This window comes from Anser cygnoides, chromosome 1 (assembly GCF_040182565.1).
Source record: "Anser cygnoides isolate HZ-2024a breed goose chromosome 1, Taihu_goose_T2T_genome, whole genome shotgun sequence".
NCBI lineage: Eukaryota > Metazoa > Chordata > Aves > Anseriformes > Anatidae > Anser > Anser cygnoides.
In genome coordinates this window covers 28,642,501-28,665,000 of record NC_089873.1, presented here as the reverse complement: position 1 = coordinate 28,665,000, position 22,500 = coordinate 28,642,501, and the positions used below count along the sequence as shown (strand labels likewise).

General features: G+C 35.5%; 1 protein-coding gene across 15 annotated transcripts in view; it reads left to right on the top strand.

Moving 5' to 3' along the window:
- The window catches only part of FOXP2 (forkhead box P2), a 441,200-nt gene that overhangs the window by 410,279 nt on the left and 8,421 nt on the right, over nt 1-22,500 (top strand). For 14 of the 15 annotated variants that reach the window (XM_066991473.1, XM_066991518.1, XM_066991451.1 and 11 more), the window contains 2 exons: nt 426-495; nt 1,335-1,498. In XM_066991473.1, the coding sequence (XP_066847574.1) occupies nt 426-495; nt 1,335-1,498 (234 nt within the window). The remainder of the gene's footprint in view (nt 1-425; nt 496-1,334; nt 1,499-22,500) is intronic. The other variant, XR_010829081.1, reaches the window with a different exon arrangement.

The following is a 22,500-nucleotide window of genomic DNA, read 5'->3' as shown; positions in this document are numbered from 1 at the left end:
ATTTGTATGTTGTTGTACCCTCATAGTTTCATGGAAGTGAGGATTACCATCTTGTCTAATCATCTATTCAAACATTTATCACTGTTAACTCAAAACAAAAAAAAAACAAAAAACAAAAAAACAAACAAACAAACAAAAAAACCCAAGTGACACAGCAAGCATAGCCGAGGCAGGTGTTGTACAAAGTTTAAAGCTAAGTCACCATGTCCCTGCTCTCACATGGGTCTAATTACAGCATAGCGCTTGCTTTTCTGATAGGAGTAAATCACTGTGCTCTGGTGGGTTGAGCCCCTTTACCCCCAACTTCATTTCATTTTTCCTTTTCAAACTCGGGTCTTCTGAGCTGAAACACCAATCCATTAACCCAGTGAGCCAGCCAGGATGTCTGCCTGTTTTTTAAACTTTGAAAAATCGTTTATTTTCAGAAGCCCAACGTTAGTGAAAAACATACCCACCAGCTTAGGCTATGGAGCAGCTCTTAATGCAAGCTTGCAGGTAAAAAAAAAAAACAAAAAACTTTTTTTTTCACACATTAATTATGTTATTACATGTGAAGTATTTTATTTCTTGTTATATTATTGTATAGAGTAGCTTATATTTATGTTTATGTGAACGTTATGGTCATCCTAAATAGTTGGGTTTATCACCCAAGTAAGTTGTATTACCTAGCACTGCAAAAAGTACTTGTTCTTATTCATGCTACTTTTGATGTGAAGAAGCAAGAAGGACACCCTGTGGCAAAATCCGGAACACTCAGTTTTGCTGCAAATGTTAGATTGATAGAAGCTCTTGCAAATGCATGTGGATATGCATTAATATTTATCCAAGCTGTCATAAATGATTTCACATCATAGTGTTGGGGAACATGGTGCTCATGGCAAAAACTTTAAAGTTTAATTATAATATATAATTTTTATGCAGAAGAGGCAAATGTCAGGACTTTTTTATTTTGAGTTAAGTTCTGGTCATTTTTTAAAGTATAGCAGCTGCCTGCATTATAAAGGAGCCATACATTGTGTGGAAGGGCATAGGGGTTAAGTGTAGTTCTAAGTCGAAAAATGATGTAAAACTGAGAAGTACTAAGAATATCAGGACATGGAATAATAATGGAAAATAATGAAACATATGTAAGAGAAATGTTAAACCAGAAATAGAGATGCTGTTACAGTCTGAATGTGTAAATAACTGGAAAATGAATAAAGTCCTTCTGACCATTTCTACAGCTACTCAAAATGAGCTGCTTTGTGTGTGTACATTTGTATGTGTATGAACATTTAAAAGTGGTTTGTGTGTGTGAGGACTGAGAATTTTATTTTTGTTCTTCATTTTGCTAGGCTGCACTGGCAGAGAGTAGTTTACCATTGCTTAGTAACCCAGGATTGATAAATAACGCATCCAGTGGCTTACTGCAGGCAGTCCATGAAGATCTCAATGGTTCGCTGGATCACATTGACAGTAATGGAAATAGCAGTCCGGGCTGCTCTCCTCAGCCTCACATGTAAGTGCAGTTAGCATACTTTCAAGAAAAAAATGTCTTAGTCTAAGAACCAATATTACTCAAAAGTGCTTTGAAACGTAGGTAAGTGGAACACCTGGAATTATGTATTTGAAACTAAACATTTATATTAAAACAATTAAATAGATACTTCTTCATTTACTGTGTAGTAAGATTGGTTTTAAGCTTTTTTTTCTTCAAACCTCTTCAACTAGCTTGCAAGCATTGAATGTAGAACGTGCATGTTGGTGTTAGTTGTAATTTTAACTGTGAGTCTCTAAACCATTTATGAACTGTGGTGGAGATATTGCCCATTTACATAAACCGTAAAATGCAAAGTTTAACTGTTGCCCACAGTTTACATAGAAGCCAGTAAAGTGTAACTTTTTGCCTGTCTTATAAATCAGTGTAATTACATATTCAAGTTTAATTACTGGTGCGTCTGTATTGGCAAGGTTTATATGTTATATTTTATGCAAGACTACGATTCCTATTAATATTTAGCAGCTAACTATATCATTAATTACTCTAAAATCTTTCCCCTACCATCTTTTTAATGGAGCTGAGAGAGTGGAAGTATTAAAAATTGATGTATTGTGGATTTCAGAAATGTGTCTGAAGCTTTAGAAATGCCTGGCCTTAATCAGTGGTGTCAAATGTGGCAGTTTCTTGTTTACTAAATAGTAAAACATGTATCTTGGAGGTATTGTTTCTCAGGTTGTTTATATAATAATTAGCAGTGTGATATCTAAGTAGGCTTCGTTTTAAGTTTACTGTAGGATGATTTTTAATGTGTGTATACAGTTACGGTCATAGTGTTTTCTGTTTTTAAAGTAGATGGTCCAATTTGCCTTTTTTTCATTCCATTTTCTCTTTCACATTTTTAATGTTAATTTTAATTTCTGGAGTGGGATATTTAGCAGTAATGGTAATTGAGACCAAAATCTCTTTTTACTTATGCTCTGGTGTGTGGAGAATCCATTTTGATCTGACCTTTTTTAGGGGAAATGTATTACAGAGTTTTTCTTATGTTTGGCATGTTAATATATCTATGATCAAATAGAGTTGTTTATTGTCATGCATTTAATTGTTTTATTGCACATTTATTCTACTTGCCTTTGAAAATAATACACTGTGAACATTAATGTATTTTATCATGTTCCAAACCATTACTTTTTCAAAATGGAAAAATTTGTCTTTTGGAAGTGTCTTTAGATGTATTAAATAATACAAAAGAAGTAATAAAACTTGAAGTAGAAAGAACATGAATATATGCTCTTGAGAGTAACACTACTCTAAAACAAGTAAAGTGAGCAATCAGACAAAAGTTTTTATATCCCATGCTTTATGCTATCAACCATGCAGTGGGTAGCTTGAGGCCTTTTACTTTTAGCAGTTCTCCTGAGTATGCTAATGCTCTCTTCCTGTATAAAATGCCATGACAATAAAACTTTAAAGAGCAAACAAGAGTTAGATCATGTGTGTTAAAAACAGCTACTTTACAGAAAAGAATGACACTTGTTATCAAAGTTGTTTTGTAAGTGTTTGGCAGAGATGTTTACATATCCTGTGTACTGTCTGGCATTCAGCTGGATAAACTGAGATGTCTGTGCATATAATTATGTAGATATGGCTACATTTATAGCTGTGTTTATAGGTACATATTGTAGCAATTCTTGCCTGTAAAAACAAACAAAACCCTTGAGTTACACCCCAACTTGAGCGTTAGAGTTCCTCTCTCATTTCTATATTTTGTTTGCCAAAACTGGCAATTTCAGGACTTGTTGTGGTTACTGTTTTGAAACTGTCTACATGTCGCTTAGCTCTCAATTGAAGTAACAGTGTAAATGTACCAAGGTACTACTGGAGAAAGAGGTTATGCTTGTTCAAGCCTTACACCAAATATAGTGCAAGATTACTGGTCTTCTATGAGACTGTGAACTGTCAACCAGAAGATGCATACTATGGCTGGTGTGCTACTCACTTGCTAAATGTTTGCCTTTTTCATGCTTAAAGAGATGAGAATATGAAAAAGGGAATGTAGTCTGCAAGGAATTCTGAAGTCATGGAAGGGAGGGGCTATTGCAGGAGGAAGGGGAGTAAGAAAAAAGAGACCACCTCTTCCTGCTTCCATGATCATGTTTAGCAGTGTCCCCTGTTTTTGCTAACGTACTGTTACTTAAAGTGGAAAAAAAAGCAACATAGGGAAAGCGCGACAGAAGTAAAATAAATAAGGAATGTAGCAAAAAGTGAAGAGAGGTTTTAAACTTTACATTTCCTACACAGATTACATAATCCCGATTTATTCTTGAAATCAAAAATAGTTAGTACTAGTGAATAATAGTGAAAATAACTTGTATTTTGCTGCCACAAAATATATATCTTCCCCAGACGGTTCTCCCAGGAAGTCTTGCTGTTTCTCTGCTGGAGGAGTGTTCTTGGTGGTGATAATTAGTGCATTCACCTAAAAAGTAGGTGGCTCTATTAGTCTTCAAGTAGGTTTAACCTGCGTCTCCTGATTCCCGGGAAAGTGTACTGGTTGCGACACCAGGAATATGCTGAGCAGTTACTGCCTGCCATGTTTCCAGGAATGACAGAGATGGTATAAGGGGAAGAGGCAATAGGATGTGGTGCAATTTAGGGATCAGAGCATTCATCTGGGAAAGGGCAGGGTCTGGATTCTAGATCAAGATCCCAGGGGTAAATGTTTATTTGGTATTAGACCATCAGCAAAAAATACAAAGAGTCCCAGTGGCAGAGTGAAAATTAAGTACCTATGTAAGTTATGCGTATAGTTGTTAGAAATGAATTCTATATTGAATATTCTATATTGAATTTAGTTTTACCAGATAAATATATACCGGTGGAAATTTCTTATTTTGGTATGTTTATATTTTTTAGTTTGATGAATTAAATTTTATATACATAATAAAAATTGCATTTGCATGTTCAGTAGTCAGTATATCTGTGCTTTGAACATGAGAACATATCAAAGAAATTGTTTTCTATTACTGTATAATACCTTAGCTACTTGCAGTCAGAAAGAGAAGAAAGTTGTTCGAATCTTTGGATTTGGACCTGGTCCTTTACATTTGATTTTCAAAAACAATGTAGTGAGAGCAATTACAGTAATCAATTTATCCATCTGTGTATGGATGTCTAACATAGGTGGATGAATCTGCTTACTTAGAAAATAGTCCCTGATCATTGACTAGAGAAAAACAGTAGGAATATAAATTCAACTAAATGTTAACATTCAAATGGTTAAGTGTAGTGAATCCAAGACAGTGACACTTTAAAAGCTTCCCAGTTCTTGCCTTGGGTAATGATATATAATCTGCTCTATTTATACTTCTTGAACGCTTAAATACTGAGGTAACTTTTAGGTGATCAGTATAACTATGGCTTGGTAGTTAGAATATCTCATGAGTTAATAATTATGTAAAGCATCAGAAATCTTATGCTGCATGCTTCCCAGTTTCCATTTCTAGTCTGATGAAAGATAATTCCACGATCCCATGTGCAGCATATCACTGGTGGGATCTCAAATCCTAGATTTAATTTCTGTGTTTCAAAAGAAATCAAAGTTCTGTCTGTGATTATTCTTCAAATCCAGTTTCTGGTAGGTTGATGTGGACATCAAGTGCTCCATTCTTCACTGAGGGATAAATCTTCAATGAGGAAATGCTTTACTTATTGTGGACGTGTACTGTTCAAAGTTCCAATTTCCTCTAATAGCAATTGTCAGAAATCAGTGCTGAACAATGTTCTTTTCATTGAAATCAATACCTAAGACTCTTTCTTTATTTTTTAAAGCATTTGGTATGGACCAGAATTATAGGGCGCTACCAGAGCACTTAAAGCATCTGTTGTCCATGTGTTTATGTTTTGGCAAATGCATCATGTGAAATTCCTTTTTACTTAACTGTATAAATTTGGGGGGGGGGGGGGGGGGAAGGCAAAAATGAAATGTAAACTGCAACGCTGATGGCAGGAAAAGAAATAGTAATCAGAAAACATGAAAAATTGTAGACGCAGGAAAATGTAGCCTCAACATAGGAAACAATAAGGTGGTTATGCCATTCTGTTACAATTCACTGCAGCTCATTTAATAAGAGGAATTAACGAAGGAGATAGGGACGTTAAATATCCTGATGAGGTTTTGTGGAATAAGGCTGTTGTCATGTTTTTCTTGCTGCTCATGCTGTATGAGAGCGTAGACTGATGACAATGCATCTAATCTCTTATATTCTTAATTGAATTATAAAAATAATCTAGTTCTTAACAGCAAATCCAGAATCCTGAAGGTAATGGATTTCATTTTATTTTCTAGAATTATAATTGTTGGTCGCTTTTTTAAAAGTACAGTGAAAAGCAAAAGTAAGTCTTGAGAAAGTTCCTTGTTAAAATATGAGTTCATATAACCTCATATGACTATTATGTTACTGAGTGAGCTCTGTAAGACTGGAAGTATTTGAAGCCAAATGTGAGGACACACATACATCCCATGATCTTTAAAGCTGTTTTTAGAAAATGTTATGTCACGTTCTTGTGAGAAAGAATAAATATTGTCCAAATAAACAAGAGTAATAGTCAATCTGAGATGAATTAGAAAAATGAATTTATCCAGTGTCATCGTTCATCTTCAATTCTGTCTCTGAAGAGATGAGTTCCAGCCATCTGTGGTTTCAGTCACCTTTTCCTTTGTATTCTGCTGTCGTTCCCAACCTTTCTGCTTTACCTTTCCCACTCCTGCCCTGACTGGATCATTTCTCTTTGCAGTTCTATCTGCATAATCATCAAACTTGTTATTTTTGTTCAAACTTTTTTATCTTTAAATTTTATTCCCAGAGGCAAATATGATTATTCTACTGTAAGATCATTTACTTCTGAGGTCCTTCAGTTTGAAAGCATTCCATTGTCAGGTTGTTCCCATATCTGATTATTCCAGTCCCCTACTGTTAAGCTTTCACACCACTTACAGTAGGTTACCTATCATTCCATCCAGTTTTAATCCCTTTCATTCCCTTGTTTCTTTAACTTCATAATGTTCCAGTCCTCTGTCTTTCCTACTTTCCTTTCCTTTTTTTTTTTTTTTGGGGGGGGGGTGGGGGGGAGGGAGAGGGGAGTGGTATCGTTACATCGTTACATCGTCCCATTTCATGATCTCTTTGCATTTACCTTGGAGGCTTGTTCTGTTCTAGGAAACTGCTATGATCCAAATCTCTTCTTCGTTGTATAAGACTTGACTTACATAAGAAGTAGAGGAAAATAAACTCACAAAACACATCAGTTAACAGGAATATAAGCATTATTAAATAGGTGAGAAGCATGTAATTGAGCCAACGAATGTAGTAGCAATTGCAGTGTTTCTGAGTATCCTTGTTCATCATAAAGGCCTCACTTAATCACATGACATTTTAACACCTGCTTAATTACACACGTTTTTATTTATTTATGAATCTTAAGGAAGATAATGGGCAAAGACTTTGCAACAACTGATTTTTATTAAGTAGAAAGAGTAAGAGCTAAGAAGCATAGGATCATAAAGGTTACAGCTTTTGTCTGAGCATATTCCCATTGAAAGAAGTTCCATTGTAAGAATAAACAATGGAATAATTTTGGCTTTGCCTAGCACTATAAAGCAAGTGAAAGTGACAGGCAAGTCCAGCAATTCAACGCTTTCTCATATTGTTTTCTTACCATTTAGTTTTTTTAATCTTTATTGATTTTATGGATCATAAGACAGTGAACTCCTGCGTTGTGACTGTGCCTCCTGCTATTTGTACAGAGCCAATTGTATGTAGGTCCTAATGGAAAAATAAGTAAAGATGTTCTGATTAATAATATTTTTCATAATTCCAATTGACATAGCTTTTCACATGAACATTTTTCTAAATATTTATATTCTCCTATTTTTTGATTTTGCATTACTTTACTTTTCAATCCATTTTTGCTCTACATTTTGCTTTGGTTCATCAATTCTCTTATCTTTCAAGACCGATGTTCCAGTCCTTTATCATTTCCTCTTTAGCTTCTTAAATGTTACATGTCTTACTTTGGATCAGTAGTTGCTATTTCTTCTTTATATTATTCCAACCCCAATTGTTGCGCTTTTACAGTTCATTCGCAATGCTCTTGACAAAAAGATCACTCCGGAGATACAGTGCCTTCAGCTGAAAAGTGTCAGATCCCCAAAGCTTGGCTTGTAGAAGTTTGTAGGCTCCTGCGGGGTTTCACAGACTCTTTTTGGAAGCTGTATTGCTGAAAACTTTGTGGCCCTGCTGTCATAAATTCTCAGTGTATGGATGGACAAGGTATTTATGCTTTTCACATAACAAGTATGTATAAGAAAAGGGTGCATCTTTAAATATTGCTACAGATGTTAAAAATGTTAGAAGCTGTACAGTTGTGCACCTAAATCTGTCACTGATATGGTTGTGTAACACACTTAAATTTAGTTCATAAGAGATTCCTGCTGAAGTACAACACAAAAGCTGAGATGGTAGTGCCATTAACAGTGTATTTCTAGAACCGTGTGCATAGTTTTCAATTTTATCCACTTTGCATTTGGGTTTAGAATAACGTTATAAGCCAAATTTTTTAAAAGTAGACCTTCTAAATAATTTTTGTAGGTACGTGTCCAAACTGTGTCTTTACACTTAAGTATCACGTAAACAGTCAAATAAAAACATACAATTATAGCCAATTGGTAATGTTTATACCAGTAGTTTAATAGGGTTTTAAATAATGATCCATACATTCAGGCAGAGATTCACTGAAAAATCTAGGACATTATGCTGGGTAAGGGTTATTATTTGGCAATTATTTAGTCTTTAGCATTTGTAGAAGACTCTTTTAACACAGATCTTAAGACTAAAATTTTCAATACAATCTTTTTTTAAAGAGTTTATAGAAAGACTATCTCAGTGTGAAATCCCTTGTGTAGAGCCCATTAAAATAACCAAATCTCAAGATAACTAAAGGTATGATTATACCTAGTAAAGTCCATATACAAAATCAGTGTTCACAGTGTTCTGGCAAAGTTCAGTTGGGAAAATGTGATTTTCGCATCTAACAGCAGTCTGTGATTTAAAACACTGCTGGGAATGCGTATGTATAACACACTGACCCTTATACAATTTCTCAAAGGGTTATAGTTGTAATATTCCTCGGTCCTTCCAATTGTTTTCTCCAACTAAATAACAATATTAAATGTATTTCTTAAATTAGGCTGAACAAACCCAGTAGTATTCCTCCTTTACCCAGACTTACCAAGTTCATTTGTTCTACTGTATCTATTAATAGCAGTTTAATGATGTTACACAGCCTTTGTATGATCACTGCCTCTCACTAACCCTTTTCAAAGACATCCATAAGCTTGTGGTTAAGATGGATAAGGGGAAATGTTTCTTTGATGCAGTATTACGTTGTGATAGTGATACTCTTAGTAATTAGGGGCTTCCCCCAACTTTTTTATTCATTCCCTATTTCCCCCCTTTTCTTGTTTCCTTGCAAATTTGGCATTATCAGTCATCACCGCTGAAAAATGTTCTCTGAGCTTTTATCTTCTCCTGTTCTAAGAACACAGGAAATAAGACTCATGTTGTGTGCAACCATGTCATACAGTTTCCTCCTAAATTTATCATAGTTCTTCTCAAATTTGAAAGCCATTACAGAACTTCATTCCTTTGATGGTAAGCCATATTCCCATTTCCAAATATATTCCAATTTAGTTTTACTGGTATACATTCTATCTTGTATAGTCTTTCTCACTCTCGCTGTTTATTTAAGTGTGTTATAGTGAGCACACTGAACTTTGAGTCTTCATTTTGGTAGGCCATGCAGGCTTTTTCTGATATGGTAGGCTGTTCGTTCTCGTTATCTTTCTAGGGGCTGTTCAGTAAAACTACTGTCTGGTTTTATTTTCATGCACAGGTGGTAACTGAGTTGTTTGAAGTATTCCAGACATAGTTGCATATAATGTTTCTTCTTTCTGTCTTTATGGGGGAAAAACATTTTAGCTAAATTTAGCTCAACCATTATGGTTTATTTTTACAGTACAGTATTAAAAGATAGGCTGGGGATGCTGTTGTGGTAAGGTCTGTACAATGGCAAAACAAAAAGGATTTTCAAATCCCTGCCCCATCTCTTGCAGTCTTCAGGTAATAATTGAATTGTTTAATTTTTGAAAAACATCTTCAGATACAGTTGAATAGAAGCTGTATATTACTTACACTGCTCTTACACCACTGTCCTCATTTAGAATAGCATCTTGCTTTGTTTAGAGAAGTCTTTGACACAATGCCAGTTGGCATTAGACTGACCTTTTGGTTTCATGTACTTATAGTGAAACCATGACTGGTAACAGTGAAATTGCCTTCAGATGAGCACCCATCAAGTAGTGTTTGGTCTGTTACTATGAAGGTTGTTTTATTCTTGTTGAAAGAAATTGTTGTTTTTCTATCCACCTGGACTTGCTAGAAGTACAATTTAAAATATAATTTTATTTTGTAGTTAGATATTTGTAGATGCAGTAATGAACAATGTAATGCACTGTATATACTACTTTAGGCTGGAACATACTCCTCTTTGAAGCAGAAATCTGCATTAAGCATAGGCCAAAGTAAGCATAGGTAAGAGGGAGGATATATTAATATAGGCCCCTTGATAACTCAGATATCTCCTAATCAGCTCAGTCTGCAGGCAGAATTTATTTGTGTTTTCCTGCTGAGGCCATGTGGATATAACATATTCTTCAGATGTGTTGCTCTTCACATCCAAATCTTAAATATGTAATTGCATAAAAATGGGAGGTGTGATTAGCATTCACGTGTTGTTAGAAATGTGGTGAAATGCTCTGAAAAAAATTAAGCTTGAAGCATTAGATGTAAGAACAATCACTAGTGTAATTATGAGGTGGTGATGACTGGTATAGCAGTCATTCTTAAGTAAAGACTCTTAAAATTGTAGCTGATGACCAGCTGAATGTATGTTGACAAAAGTATGTGGTTGTGAAAGCATACTTAAAAAGGAATGTTGTATATAAAAGTAATCTCTATCCTCCACCCAGTTCTTTTGATAAGACCTCTAAGGTACCACTGTGGACAACAAACTTCAAAAAAGGCACGACGGATATATTAAAAACAAAACAAAAAAACACCCAAACAAAAATAAGCAACCATGGGAATAAAAATAATCAAAGAAAACTCATTTCTTATAATCAGGGTGACTAGTCAGTGTAGATCCTGATTCTCATGTGACTCTAAAAGAATATAGATAGATTGTCAGAAGAAGGCTGTAACTGTGGCAAATCTCAAACAGCAGAGATGTGGGGGCAAGTGAGGCATCAGGCTCTTAAGATGATGACACATCGTCTTGGGTCTTATTTGTGGGCTCAGCCTACCTTTGTTCTTCAAGAGATGATGAGACCAGTGGGCAATCCATGCCATCTATCTGTATACCGTTCTCCCCACTTCTTGGCTGTGCTAATTTAGTAGAGAGATTGGCCTTTGCTGAAGACCAAGGAGGGACTAAAAATAGGTTTATTAGTTGAGAAGAGAGAAACTGAATGGGGAAATAAGTCTTCAGAAAGCTGTTGTAGGGAAGATGGGAATGAACTTTTCTGTTAGGATTAGGGCAAGAAGTAATTGATTAACGTTTCAGCAAGGAAGATGTAGGCTAGCCACCAGAAAACAAACCTTTCTGACTGTAGGATAGAGAAGTGCCAATATGTATACTAGCACAGGGAGACTGACACTATAAGCTTCTGGGAATAAATCAGAGAAGCATCTGTGAGAAGCGTTTTAGGTATAAATGATTCTGTTTTGGGTTACAGGAAGGGGATGGAAAGACAATATGACCTCTTGAGGTCTTCCAACCTTTTATTTTTCACATATATCATAAGAATAAGGTGTTTTTTTTCAGGTATGCCATTTCTTACTAGAGGCTGGCTGAGACTGACTGAGTCCATTTACTTTGTAATTTGGAAGAGCTGTCATACTTAACTATCTTTAAGCACTCCTAGTTTTAAGACTGAATGAACCTTGGCCTTACAGAAAAATATATAGTGAGCATAAGATTGAACTAACGTCAGAAATGTCAGCTAGGGCAGTGAAGACAGTCCTACACAGGTAAGTTTGACCCATTTGTCCCTGCTGACTGTGACATGCAGATGTACTTGTTAAATGCTGTCATAAGTTATTTTGCAAAAAGCAAGCAGAAGAGATGGCCATTCTCCGGAGTTGTCCTGGAAGGCAAAGCTAGTTTCAGTTCAAGTCCTAGCTCTTAAACACTGAAGGAAAAAAAAAAATCTTCAATAAACTTAATATATGAGAAGGAATCATTCTGGTAACACCCTGCTGAAAGAATTATCATCAAGCATACTTGTGAATTAAGATTTTTGATGAACACTGTCCATAAAGTAAATGGTACCAGGCCTAGCTACAAGTGTAACGCTACTTAATCCCTTGTTGCTGCTTCATAACAAAGTTTTCAGGTTGCACTGTGGAAAAACATGGTTTAGCTTATAAAAACTCACAAAAGGGTGTTGGAAGTTTTATATAGGCTATATGTATATTAAGATATAAAAAAAAGCAAAACCAAAAAAAACAGTACAGTTCAAATTCTTTTCGTGGTTCACTGAATAGCCCTCCAGATTTTGCATAGAGAACACTTGCCTGCTATAATCCGTGAATAATAGATATTTAGTTGTTGCTGGTGAAAAATTTATACTTTACACAAAAACTTAAAACTTCACAACCTTTAGATACTACAGAACATGGCAGATATGTAACCTCCTTTTCTTAAAATTTGTTGTTTTCAAGCCTGCTCTTTTTGGATTGTTGTTCTACAACTCCCCAAAAAATCGAACACTCACATTTCTAGTATTTCATCATTTTCCTTCCAATTTTATCTTAAAAATTTCTATGTTCTTTTTTCCTAATCCTTTTCTTTGATTAGCATGTTAACTTTTGACATTTGAACCGCACACAGTGGAGTTCTTGAAAGACATTAGAGGCCTGTGCCTTAAGGTAAATTCTAGTCAAGTTTCTACTTTTTGTGGTTCTATTACAGAGAAGATGCATTTATTTAGGCACCAAAGGAAGCAAGCCAAAGTCAAAGCTGAGAATTTTGATCACAGTCATTAGAATCAGAAAATATATATTAAGGTCATCTTCTTAATCAGAACTTGATTCCTAAAAATTCTGATCCTTTAAGGGCTAATTGTGCATGAGTTTTGAGTTGCATTTGAAATGGAAAGAAAATATATTGCTAATATCAGTTTTTCAGTAAGATCCTTTCTTTCACTGCAGCAAAAGCAAAGATTTCATATGATTATTTTTGCAGTTAGTATTATTAGTATTCATAGCTGATAATATATCAGTGCAGATCAGGTATCCTTATTTATTACCTTGGCATTTTCTTGTCAAGTTTAAGTATATATATGTATGTGTTTATTTTATTATTTTCATTATTTTTAAAGACCTAATTAATTTATTATCAATTTCATTAACAATTTTTAATCAGTTATCTAGGCTTTTGTTGGCTTTTTTTTTGCTTAAAGGGAAATTGTCATGTGGGCATCAACAAATCTATCAGGAACTTAAGTTCTTTATTCTCTACAAATTTATTTTTACAAAGCTAATTTTTTAAAGGAAGTGTGAGGTCATATGAGGCTTTGCTTTTTAAATTTTCAACTTTTTTCAAATCTGATTCGTTATTATAAAGCTGAAATTCTTCAAAAGCTTGTTTTACATGTTTGCCTTTTCATTCTCATTTGTCACCAATATCTGTTTTTGAATTTTGCTTAGAATAGAAACCACAAATTTTATGTCTCTAATTTAAGTGAAACAGTTTGCATTTTGATGTGGTTGTGCAGAGCCAAACGGATAGAGAAAGATGTGCCAGAACACTATCTACAACCATTTTAGGAACAAATTTATTGGTATATTTTGTAGATAAGCAGCACAAAATCACCCCTGAGTTGGGAAGTGCTGTGATATAGAAAGGAAAAAGGAGAGGTTTGCTTATAATCTCTGTGAATTAATGGCTGGTTTGCTTCTGTGGTATGAGGGTCAGTATCTGTTAGAATATTTTCCTATAGAGTAATGGTAAATGGCATGTCAGAATCCTTAAATGCTTATATATTTTAATTCTATTAAATAATATTGTCCCAATGAGCTGTATAACTTACTGAGGATTCTCAATTTTTTTTTTGTAGTGGTAGCCTTGTGATTTTTTTTTTATCATGAGAAGAAATTAGTAGTGGGATAATTGTAGTGGTAACGTGATCATGAAAGATGCCATATTAAATCAGTTGACCCTTAATTATGTGTAAGGATAAAGTATGAACATTTGCTTTTTTTCCTGTATTTTACCTATTTCCATATTTCTAATATATCACTTTTACTCATGTTTCCAAGCTGTTGATTTTTCTGTGTTGACTGTAGTGGCAGATAAATCATCTCAAAGCACTCTTATAATTATTTAGTGTTTCCTTCTATGGAAATGTATACCATGCCACAGGTCACTTTTGTTGTTCTTTCTTGCTTTTGAGATGAGTAATAGCTAAGAGGTAATCAACCACCTTGAATATACTAGTTGAAGTGATGGCCTGGTATAACTATATAAGCATGTTTCATTCAGTACTTAAAGGGGGCTTATAAAAAAGATGGAGAGCGACTCTTTGACCAATCAGATAATGACAGGACAAGGTTTTTTTTTTTTTTTTAATAAAAGAGGGGAGATTTAGATTAGAGGTTAGGAGGAAATTTTTCACTCAGAGGGTGGTGAGGCCCTGGAACAGGTTGCCCACAGAGGTTGTGGATGCCCCATCCCTGGAGGTGTTCAAGACCAAGTTAGATGAGGCCCCGAGCAATCTGGTCTAGTGGTTGGCATCCCTGCCTGTGGTAGGGGGGTTGAAACTAGATGATCTTTGGGGTCCCTTCCAACTTGAGCTGTTCTATGATTCATATTTTCAGTGTCATTATTCTCTCCCAGTTAGTGTAACATACTGGCTTTGGACTTCTTCAGAAGAGGTGTCACTGAAGAATTTCTAACACCACATTTCCTGAGCACTTACAGTAAATAGATACATATAGGTAGTATATTTTTAATTGTATTTGTCAACAATAGATTGATCTGCCATGGATTGTCAACTTTCTTAGTTTTCTCACAGTTACTTTTAGCTATGACTGATGTATTATTTTGTTACTTCTGTTTATCTACTTTGATATTAATAATTATATTAAAAACATTAATCAAATATAGGATCTTAGAGAATTCTCACTGTTAACCTACTTCCATGTTGTGAAATAATCTTTTGTTCTTTTGTCTTTTCTTTTTATTATTGGCAGAATTTTACCTCTAATTTTAGTAAGAGATTTTTGAGATTTCTCATGGGAATTTGCTAGTAAAAGTATATCAATCAGATCTCCTTGTTTATTGTTGTATTGCACTCAGAGCCCTTTAAGGGCAAGTAGAATTACTGGCCTTATATATAGTTTTTATTCCACCTCATTTGTGTGGAAGAAAAATGCATGTTTCAAAATGTGTATCACCTTTGGTTATTCCCTCTTCCCCACGAGCATTCTGTCAGATGCATTGCATGTTTCACTTACATCTGGTGTGATTAAACTTCACAAGTGAAATCTCGGCCCTAATGACGTCAAGGGGAATTTTGCTGTTGACTTGAATGAGATCTGGATTTCATTCCAAGAAATCATTTGTCTTCATATCTGTGGCTTTACCTCATTTCTTATTCTGCCTTCAGTCACTCCTAATCTCCATCTGATATTTCTTGTGACTGCTTACAGCCACATTTCTCAATTTTAATTCATTAAAAATCTTTTTCTCCAAATAAAGAGCTCTCAGATCTGGAATCTTTGTACAAATTTTCAAATATCTTATGAAGTCTTAGCAGTCTACAGTATTAGCAAAACTGCTAAAGTTGAAATCTGGAACCTTTTTGTCTGTAGCATATGAGCAAGAAGATACTTTCTTGGTTGTGGCAGAACTAATTGGCAATGTCTTCTCAGCCAGTAAGTTTCTAGGTGATTTTTTTTTCCTGTAATAGAAGTGTAATGTCTTAATATTTTCTGCTCTCTATATTCCAGTGAAATCCAAAAGGTACAGGTAAAATAAACCTTTTCTTTGTGGGGTTTTGGTATTGTTGTCTTAATTGTTTTTACCTCCATTTCAGACACTCTATATTGCTTGTGGCATATTCTTCTCTTTAAAATAGTACCATGTGGTCACTTCATGTTTCCAGATAACTAGTATTTTCCTGCTGTCTTCCTCCCTCTGATATTTGAGATGTGTAAGTACTCAGAGGAACTCTTCTCTGCTGTATTCATGCTAGATCTTCGCTAATTAGTAATTGTTCTTGCATTTTACTCTGGTCTTCCATTTTCCACACCTGGGTAGCATATGATTGTCTTTATTTCTTCTGGAATATAAGAATATGCTGGGACCTATCCTGTTAACAGCTTTATTGATGTTCTAGAGGATGGACTGTTTTCTCATCAAATTTGCAGATAACATAAATTGGGGCGAACAAAGTATACTTGTAAGGATAGGATAGCAGTTCATAGGAACCTGGATGAGTTGAAGGACTTGGCCAAGAGAAACTTCAGGAAATGCTAAGCCCTGCACTCAGAAAAGAAGATTCCCTAGTGATGGACATTGGGATTGCCTGGCTGGGGAGCAGCTCTGATGAGAAGGACCTGGGGATGTAGGCAAAGAGCAAGCTGAGTGTGAATCAGCATAGATACCTAGCAGCTGAAAAGATCAGCAGCATCCTGGGATGTATTAAGAGCAGTAGAGAGCTAAGAGACTGAGGGAAATGATTATCTCCCCCTGCTCAGCACTCGTTAGATCACATCTGGAATACTGTCCCTGGTTTTCGTACCTCAAATGTGGGAAAAAAAAGATATATAACTCAAGTGTCTTAATACCACCAAGGTAGTTGGTACCAGCAGCACTTGCTCTATGAGATGCTGAGGGAGCTGACCTTGACCAGCCTGGAGAAAAGACAGCTTTGGGGTGGACCTGATCATCAGTACCTACTGGGAAATTAGCAAGCGGATGGAGCCAGGCTCATTACTGTGGTGCATGATGGTAGGCTGAGAGACATGAGCGTAAGATAAAATTAGATATTCAGACTGGATGTAAAGAGAACTCTTTCCTCACAAGAACAGTTAGTCAGTAGAGTGGTTGCCAGAGACGTTGTATAGTCTCCAGCCCATCCTTGGAAGTTTTCAAGACCCAAATGGGTAAAGCCCTGAGCAAACCGGTCTTGACCAAAAAGCTGTGTCGTCTTTGGCAGGAGGTTAACGCAGAGATATTCTGATGCCCCTTCTGACCTAAATTATCCTGTGATCTTAAAGTGAGTATATCTTCATAAAAACACACACACACTGAGAAGAAGCAACCAGTCTTATTAGCAACCAAGCTCAAAGAGAGAGGTGATTTGAGTATTGTGTTACAGACACCAGTAGAGTCATATCAGGTGTTTATTGAAGAGATGGATGTTACAAATGTCAGCAACAACTGAGTTTACATCTTCTTAGAGTATCACAAAAGAGAAGTTGTGTGTACAGGACCAGTTTTGTGCAGTTGGTAATGATGGGGGTTGATTTTTTCCTTTCCCTAACAGGACTTACCAGCCTTTTATTTTAAAATAATCGAGGGGAAAGCATGAAGAACTGTAGATTAATTTATAGTGACTGGTAAGATTACACCAATGCCTAATATAAATAGGAAAGCAGGTCTTTAGTTGTACAAGTTTTAAAGGCAGTAGTAGATTTATCCAAATTCATTCTTACTTGCTCCTACACCTTGATGTGCCAGAGGCACCTTGTGACCATAGATCATTAATTCTGTCTTATGCTGTCTCTCCAGTGATGAACTAAAAATGACATACTTTAGTGGCTTAACTAGTTGTTCCAATGCACTTATATTTGCTGTAAGAGTCTGCAGTCGTGCCTGCCATGCTGCCAGCTGTGGCCATTGCCCCTCTTTTCCATCTTAATACCAAGTCAGTTCAACTTGAAATTCCACCACGGCAGACTTGAATTTCTTAATAATGAATAAGATAATAGATATGGAAAGAAGTATATTTTGAAGGTATTTAGCTTCCAGTACATAGTTTCTGGTATATTGTATCTTCACTTCATCCTTAGTGAAGTGAGGTAGTGCACCCACAGCTGCCTGACAGGGAGACATGACAATAGGACCATCCTCCCTTTCTTACTTGAAGCTAGAGATTAGTATATAGGCATTATTTTATGTAGACATAATAGCACTTCAGTGTTTCAGTATATGTGATAAATACATAGAGGAAGTGATTCCTGATGTTCAAGGAAAAATAATAATGGAGTCTGTGACAGCTGTAGCATTACTGAACTTGTATTTAATTACTCATCTAATATGCTTTTTTTCCTTTTTCAATATTTGGATTAGTATCTCCCTAAATGGTTGTACGTAGTCACGACAATAAACAGCTCGCTTCTTAAGAAAAATAATAAACTTTTTATAATAGCATGAAATTGTAAACAGACAAGTGTATTGAATAGAAGTAGATATGTTGAAAATACTGTAGGATTTAAGGATTTGTCTCCTTTTGCCTGTTGAAGCAAAATATAAGAATTCAAGTTCAGAAACATTGGATTGGAAAGGAAGGTTTTTCTTTTTAAACTGCTACAGGGTATTCTGCAGACCTAAAGATGGCACTAGCAAGATGAGATGCAGCTTTCTCTGAGGAAATACTAGTCCAGATCTTCTTGGGAAAACAACTGTTCTGTTTCTTTTTTGTTTGTTTACTACATCTGTAGTATAGTGATTATTATTTCTCCAAATAATATTTGGTGGTTTTTGTTTAAGAAAAGTCTATAAAGATAGCTTTAAAAAAACTAGTAGGTCTGAAAGAGAAGTTAAATAAGCCTCTGAGAGACTTGAAGACACGATCTAATTTATTGGCCTTTATGCCATTGCATACCAGAGGAAGAAACTCTCCCTGGTGTTACTGGCTGCCTAAGTCACTATAGCAATACAAAATACTTCCATTTGCAACATAATTAAAAATAAGTAAAATAAATCACCCTTTAATGATTTTAGACTGATTATTACAACCCTTCCATGGAATAGAAATGCACTGAAATATCTTCAAAAATTACATGACTTGCTACAGACCATAAGTATATGGCTACAAAGCTCACACTAGACCCATTGAGCTAGTTAACTTTTCTCTCTCAACATCTGCCACCTCTTCAATACAAAGCCAAGGACGAAGTCTTTTCAATGCCTGTCGTTACATTGACTTAAGTGTCTGAGAGACTGCATCTCTCTCGATCATGACTTCCCACAGTACTTTCCTTTAAACGATTCTAGCATAACATTAAAGATTTTGGGTTGTCAGCAATGTTCAGAAGACCCAGAGATAACCTGTAGAATTTGTTCCACTGAGAAGTCTGAAGTGGTTGTAGTACTCACTTCCCTGGCTGCTTTCAGAATCAAACGCTGAACCCCTTTCCGTTCCATACACATGAGCAATAAAATAATTCTGTTTTCCATCCCACAGAATGGGATGAAAGAAATACAAGGAAACTAAAATTGTTATATCTCTGTTTTGGTAGAGTGCTCAGGTTTGCTGTGGTAGCTCAGAAAACCACTTTTATAACAATCAGTACTGATTTTGTATTTTTTCCAATGAAAAGTTGTGTGTTCTGTTCAAAGCCTGGGATAAGCACATGGATTTCTACTACCATAGTCCAACCTTGTTTACTGTAATCATTTGTATTTTGCTGCCCTGTGTTCTCACTGCTGTTTTGCTGGTGTTTTTGCTGGCATTAAAACTGATGTGATGTGAAACCTCTGTAGGAAAACACGCTATCCATAATTGAAAATATTGTATCAAGTATCTTTTCTTCTTGTTGACACCAGTTCAACTCAATTTAATTAAGAAATCATGTTCTTGGTTATAGGATCTGGTTGTTTTCTTGTCAGCAACAGCATGCATTCTAACATTTAAAAGTTGAATGTAACACTTGTTTTGTTGCTATTGCCTAGATTTTAGCAGGATTTTAGTAGCTATAACACTGTACAAGTTTTCCCAAGGCAGGATCAGGTTAATCTTGTGCAAAATTCAAAAGACACTTATCACACGACTCATTGCGGGCTTTAGGAATTTGGCTTTGTCTCTAAATATTTGGGAGTTACTTTATACAGTCCTTCTTAGAAGATATTTATCCGTCAGCTTCCTGTTATCTTTTTGCTTTGAAGCCTGAAAGCTCTTCTCTGGCAGTCTACAGATAGTCTTGATGAGGCCCTTGTAAGTGTCCAGCAACTGTTACCTGTCTCTTGGCACCTGGCGGTTGTTCCAGTTAAATGCTGTACATTATAGTGTCCTTAAGGATATAGTATGCATCTGAGAACACAAGAACTGGAAGCTGTAGTTTGCCAGTTTCAAAAGGGGAGGGCAGAAATCTGTGTAAAGCTGTAAAGCATGCTGAAAGCCTTAATGGCATGCGCAAGAGTGAATGTTTGAGGCAGTCACAAAGACAGAGGGACATCACATTCTTCGAATTATGAGTGAGGAAGATGTATTCTGAAGCTCTGCAACTTATTGGAATCTTTCTTTAATGCTTAAAAAGATCTGTCACTGAGTTTAGTTTTGAAAGTGCTGGGGGTACAAAAATTTCTCTTATAACAGTAGATTCACCAATTTCAAAGGAGGTGACCTATGGAAATGACTCTGCTCATTTATTTATGTCTTCATCAAAAAGCTTTTTGAAATAATTTAGAATCGCCATCCTTTTCTGTTACTGCTATGGACATCTCCTCTCTTCCCGTTTGTTATGCAGTATTGTAAGTCTTGAACTCTGGTGGAGATACAGGTTGTTGGCACTTCTTTAATACAAGACAGCTATTCTGATGAAGCCTTTCCAACATGATGCAGTAATAATACTTTGCTAAGTGATTACTTTATCATCCCTTTATCCTACTGAAGAGTTAGCAAGGACTGAACTCAATTGCTCAATGTGTCTAACCTGTTCATAAAGACCCCTAAGGATGGGGACTCCAAGGCTCCCCAGGCAACCAGTGCTTCGCTGTCTGTGCTAATTTCTAACTCTGACATTTGATTTGTTCTTGCTATAGCCTAAGACATCCTTTTTTTTTAGCCTGTCTTCATAGAACAGTATGTTCTAAACCTCTACCTGGATTTTCTCCATTTACCACATATTTGACATCTCATTGTCTTCACTGATGTCCTTACATTACAAAAAGTTTTTTTTAAGATCATCCTCTGTGTCCTCTAGGTCATTAATAAATATGCTGGCTAGTTCTGAACCAAAGATTGGGCCATCAAGGAGCCATACTCATCTTAGAACACAAATTCCAGTTACGTAGTAGTTTTCGTCAGAAGTCTGTAAGCTATGATCTGTTGTTAGACTATTAGAATAACACAGTTCTTAATGAAAAGACACAATGCATAAACACTTCAGAATTTGTTTAAATACTCAGCACTTCACATGGGAATATACATTATTACACTGTTCCCCTTGTATAATAAATGGGTGGCACACAATTTTGCAGATAAAAATATTTTAATATGTATCTATTTAAGAACACACATTTTCATATTAGTTGCATAGTACAACATACCAATCCCAATATTTTGCTCTTTATATATGATAAAAGTCTTTGAGATAAGAATACATTGAGCAGTTTATAAAATTGGGTGTTCATATCCCATTTTGAATATGTTAAAACAACAACAACAAACAAACCGACCAGGCCATTTTTGGTTTTCACAGATATTTTGTATAGTTGCTTCCTCCTCAGAACATACATAAAATATTAGACATGGAAGATCCATTACATCTCTATCCAACATGCCTTAATTTTGCCCCATCTTTGATTTCAAAAAACAAATTCTAAATTTGAGCTTCAAGAGCCTATGTGTTTTTATTTGTGGTTATACTTCCAGAAAGACATGTTTGAATGGCAGTGTTTTCAGGAAGCTGTGCTCTTAAGGTACTGGTAGAAAAGTCTATGGTTTTGTTTGTTTTTAATGGATGACTGGAGTGCTTGATTTTGGTCTTGATTTACTGTTGATCTGGATGAAAGTGTAGTTGAATGAATGAACATTTTTATGTCCTCATTAGTCTTCTAAGCTATTAATTCCACAGATTGATCATCAAAATAATCTTTGAACTGTCCATACAAAAAAAAAAAAAAAAAAAAAAAAGTCCTTAATACTCAAATTACATTACAAGAGAAACTAGTATCTTAACCTGTAATGCGTTTTAATGGACATTTCTTGTCATCCTCCCTGTTTGCACAGTGGCTGCACTCCAGCCCCAGAAATATGTAATAAATACATCTGGGACAGCGCGCTAACAGAACTGAACTAATTTGGTAAAAAATAAAAGATCTGAAGTCAGTTTTTTTTTTTTAAATACACAAAGAAAAACATAGCAATGAAGGAATCTGCTCGATATACCAATGCACAACATTCAGTGACTAGGGAGCTACATGGGGGACAGAATATTGTAAGAATACTGTTTACAATGTGTGATAAATGTGATACTGTATCATGATTAAAAATCTTGAAAACTTCCATCAAAAACTTTGTCACAATTGTGAAGAGAAAATATGGAATTTGAAGCTTAAATGGAATTCCAAAGTTCTCTTCAGCACTTACAAATATTTGAGAAAAGATACAAAATAAATAAAACTTATCAAAAGTCCCTTAATTTCCAAGGCACATAGTTATGTGCAATGTCATGAAAAGGGATGAATGTTTTTTTTCTCTTTACTCCAGAAGACACTTTTCAAATGCTTTTCAGTGATAAAAGTCATTGCTAAATGCCTCTGTGTTCCCGTGCAACCTGTGTCCCAAACAAGAACAAATACAATTAAGCTTAGCCGACTGAAGCACCTTGTTGCCTGTGGGTCCTAATAGGTGTATTCAAATTTAGTACCTTCAATGCTGAGGTAGA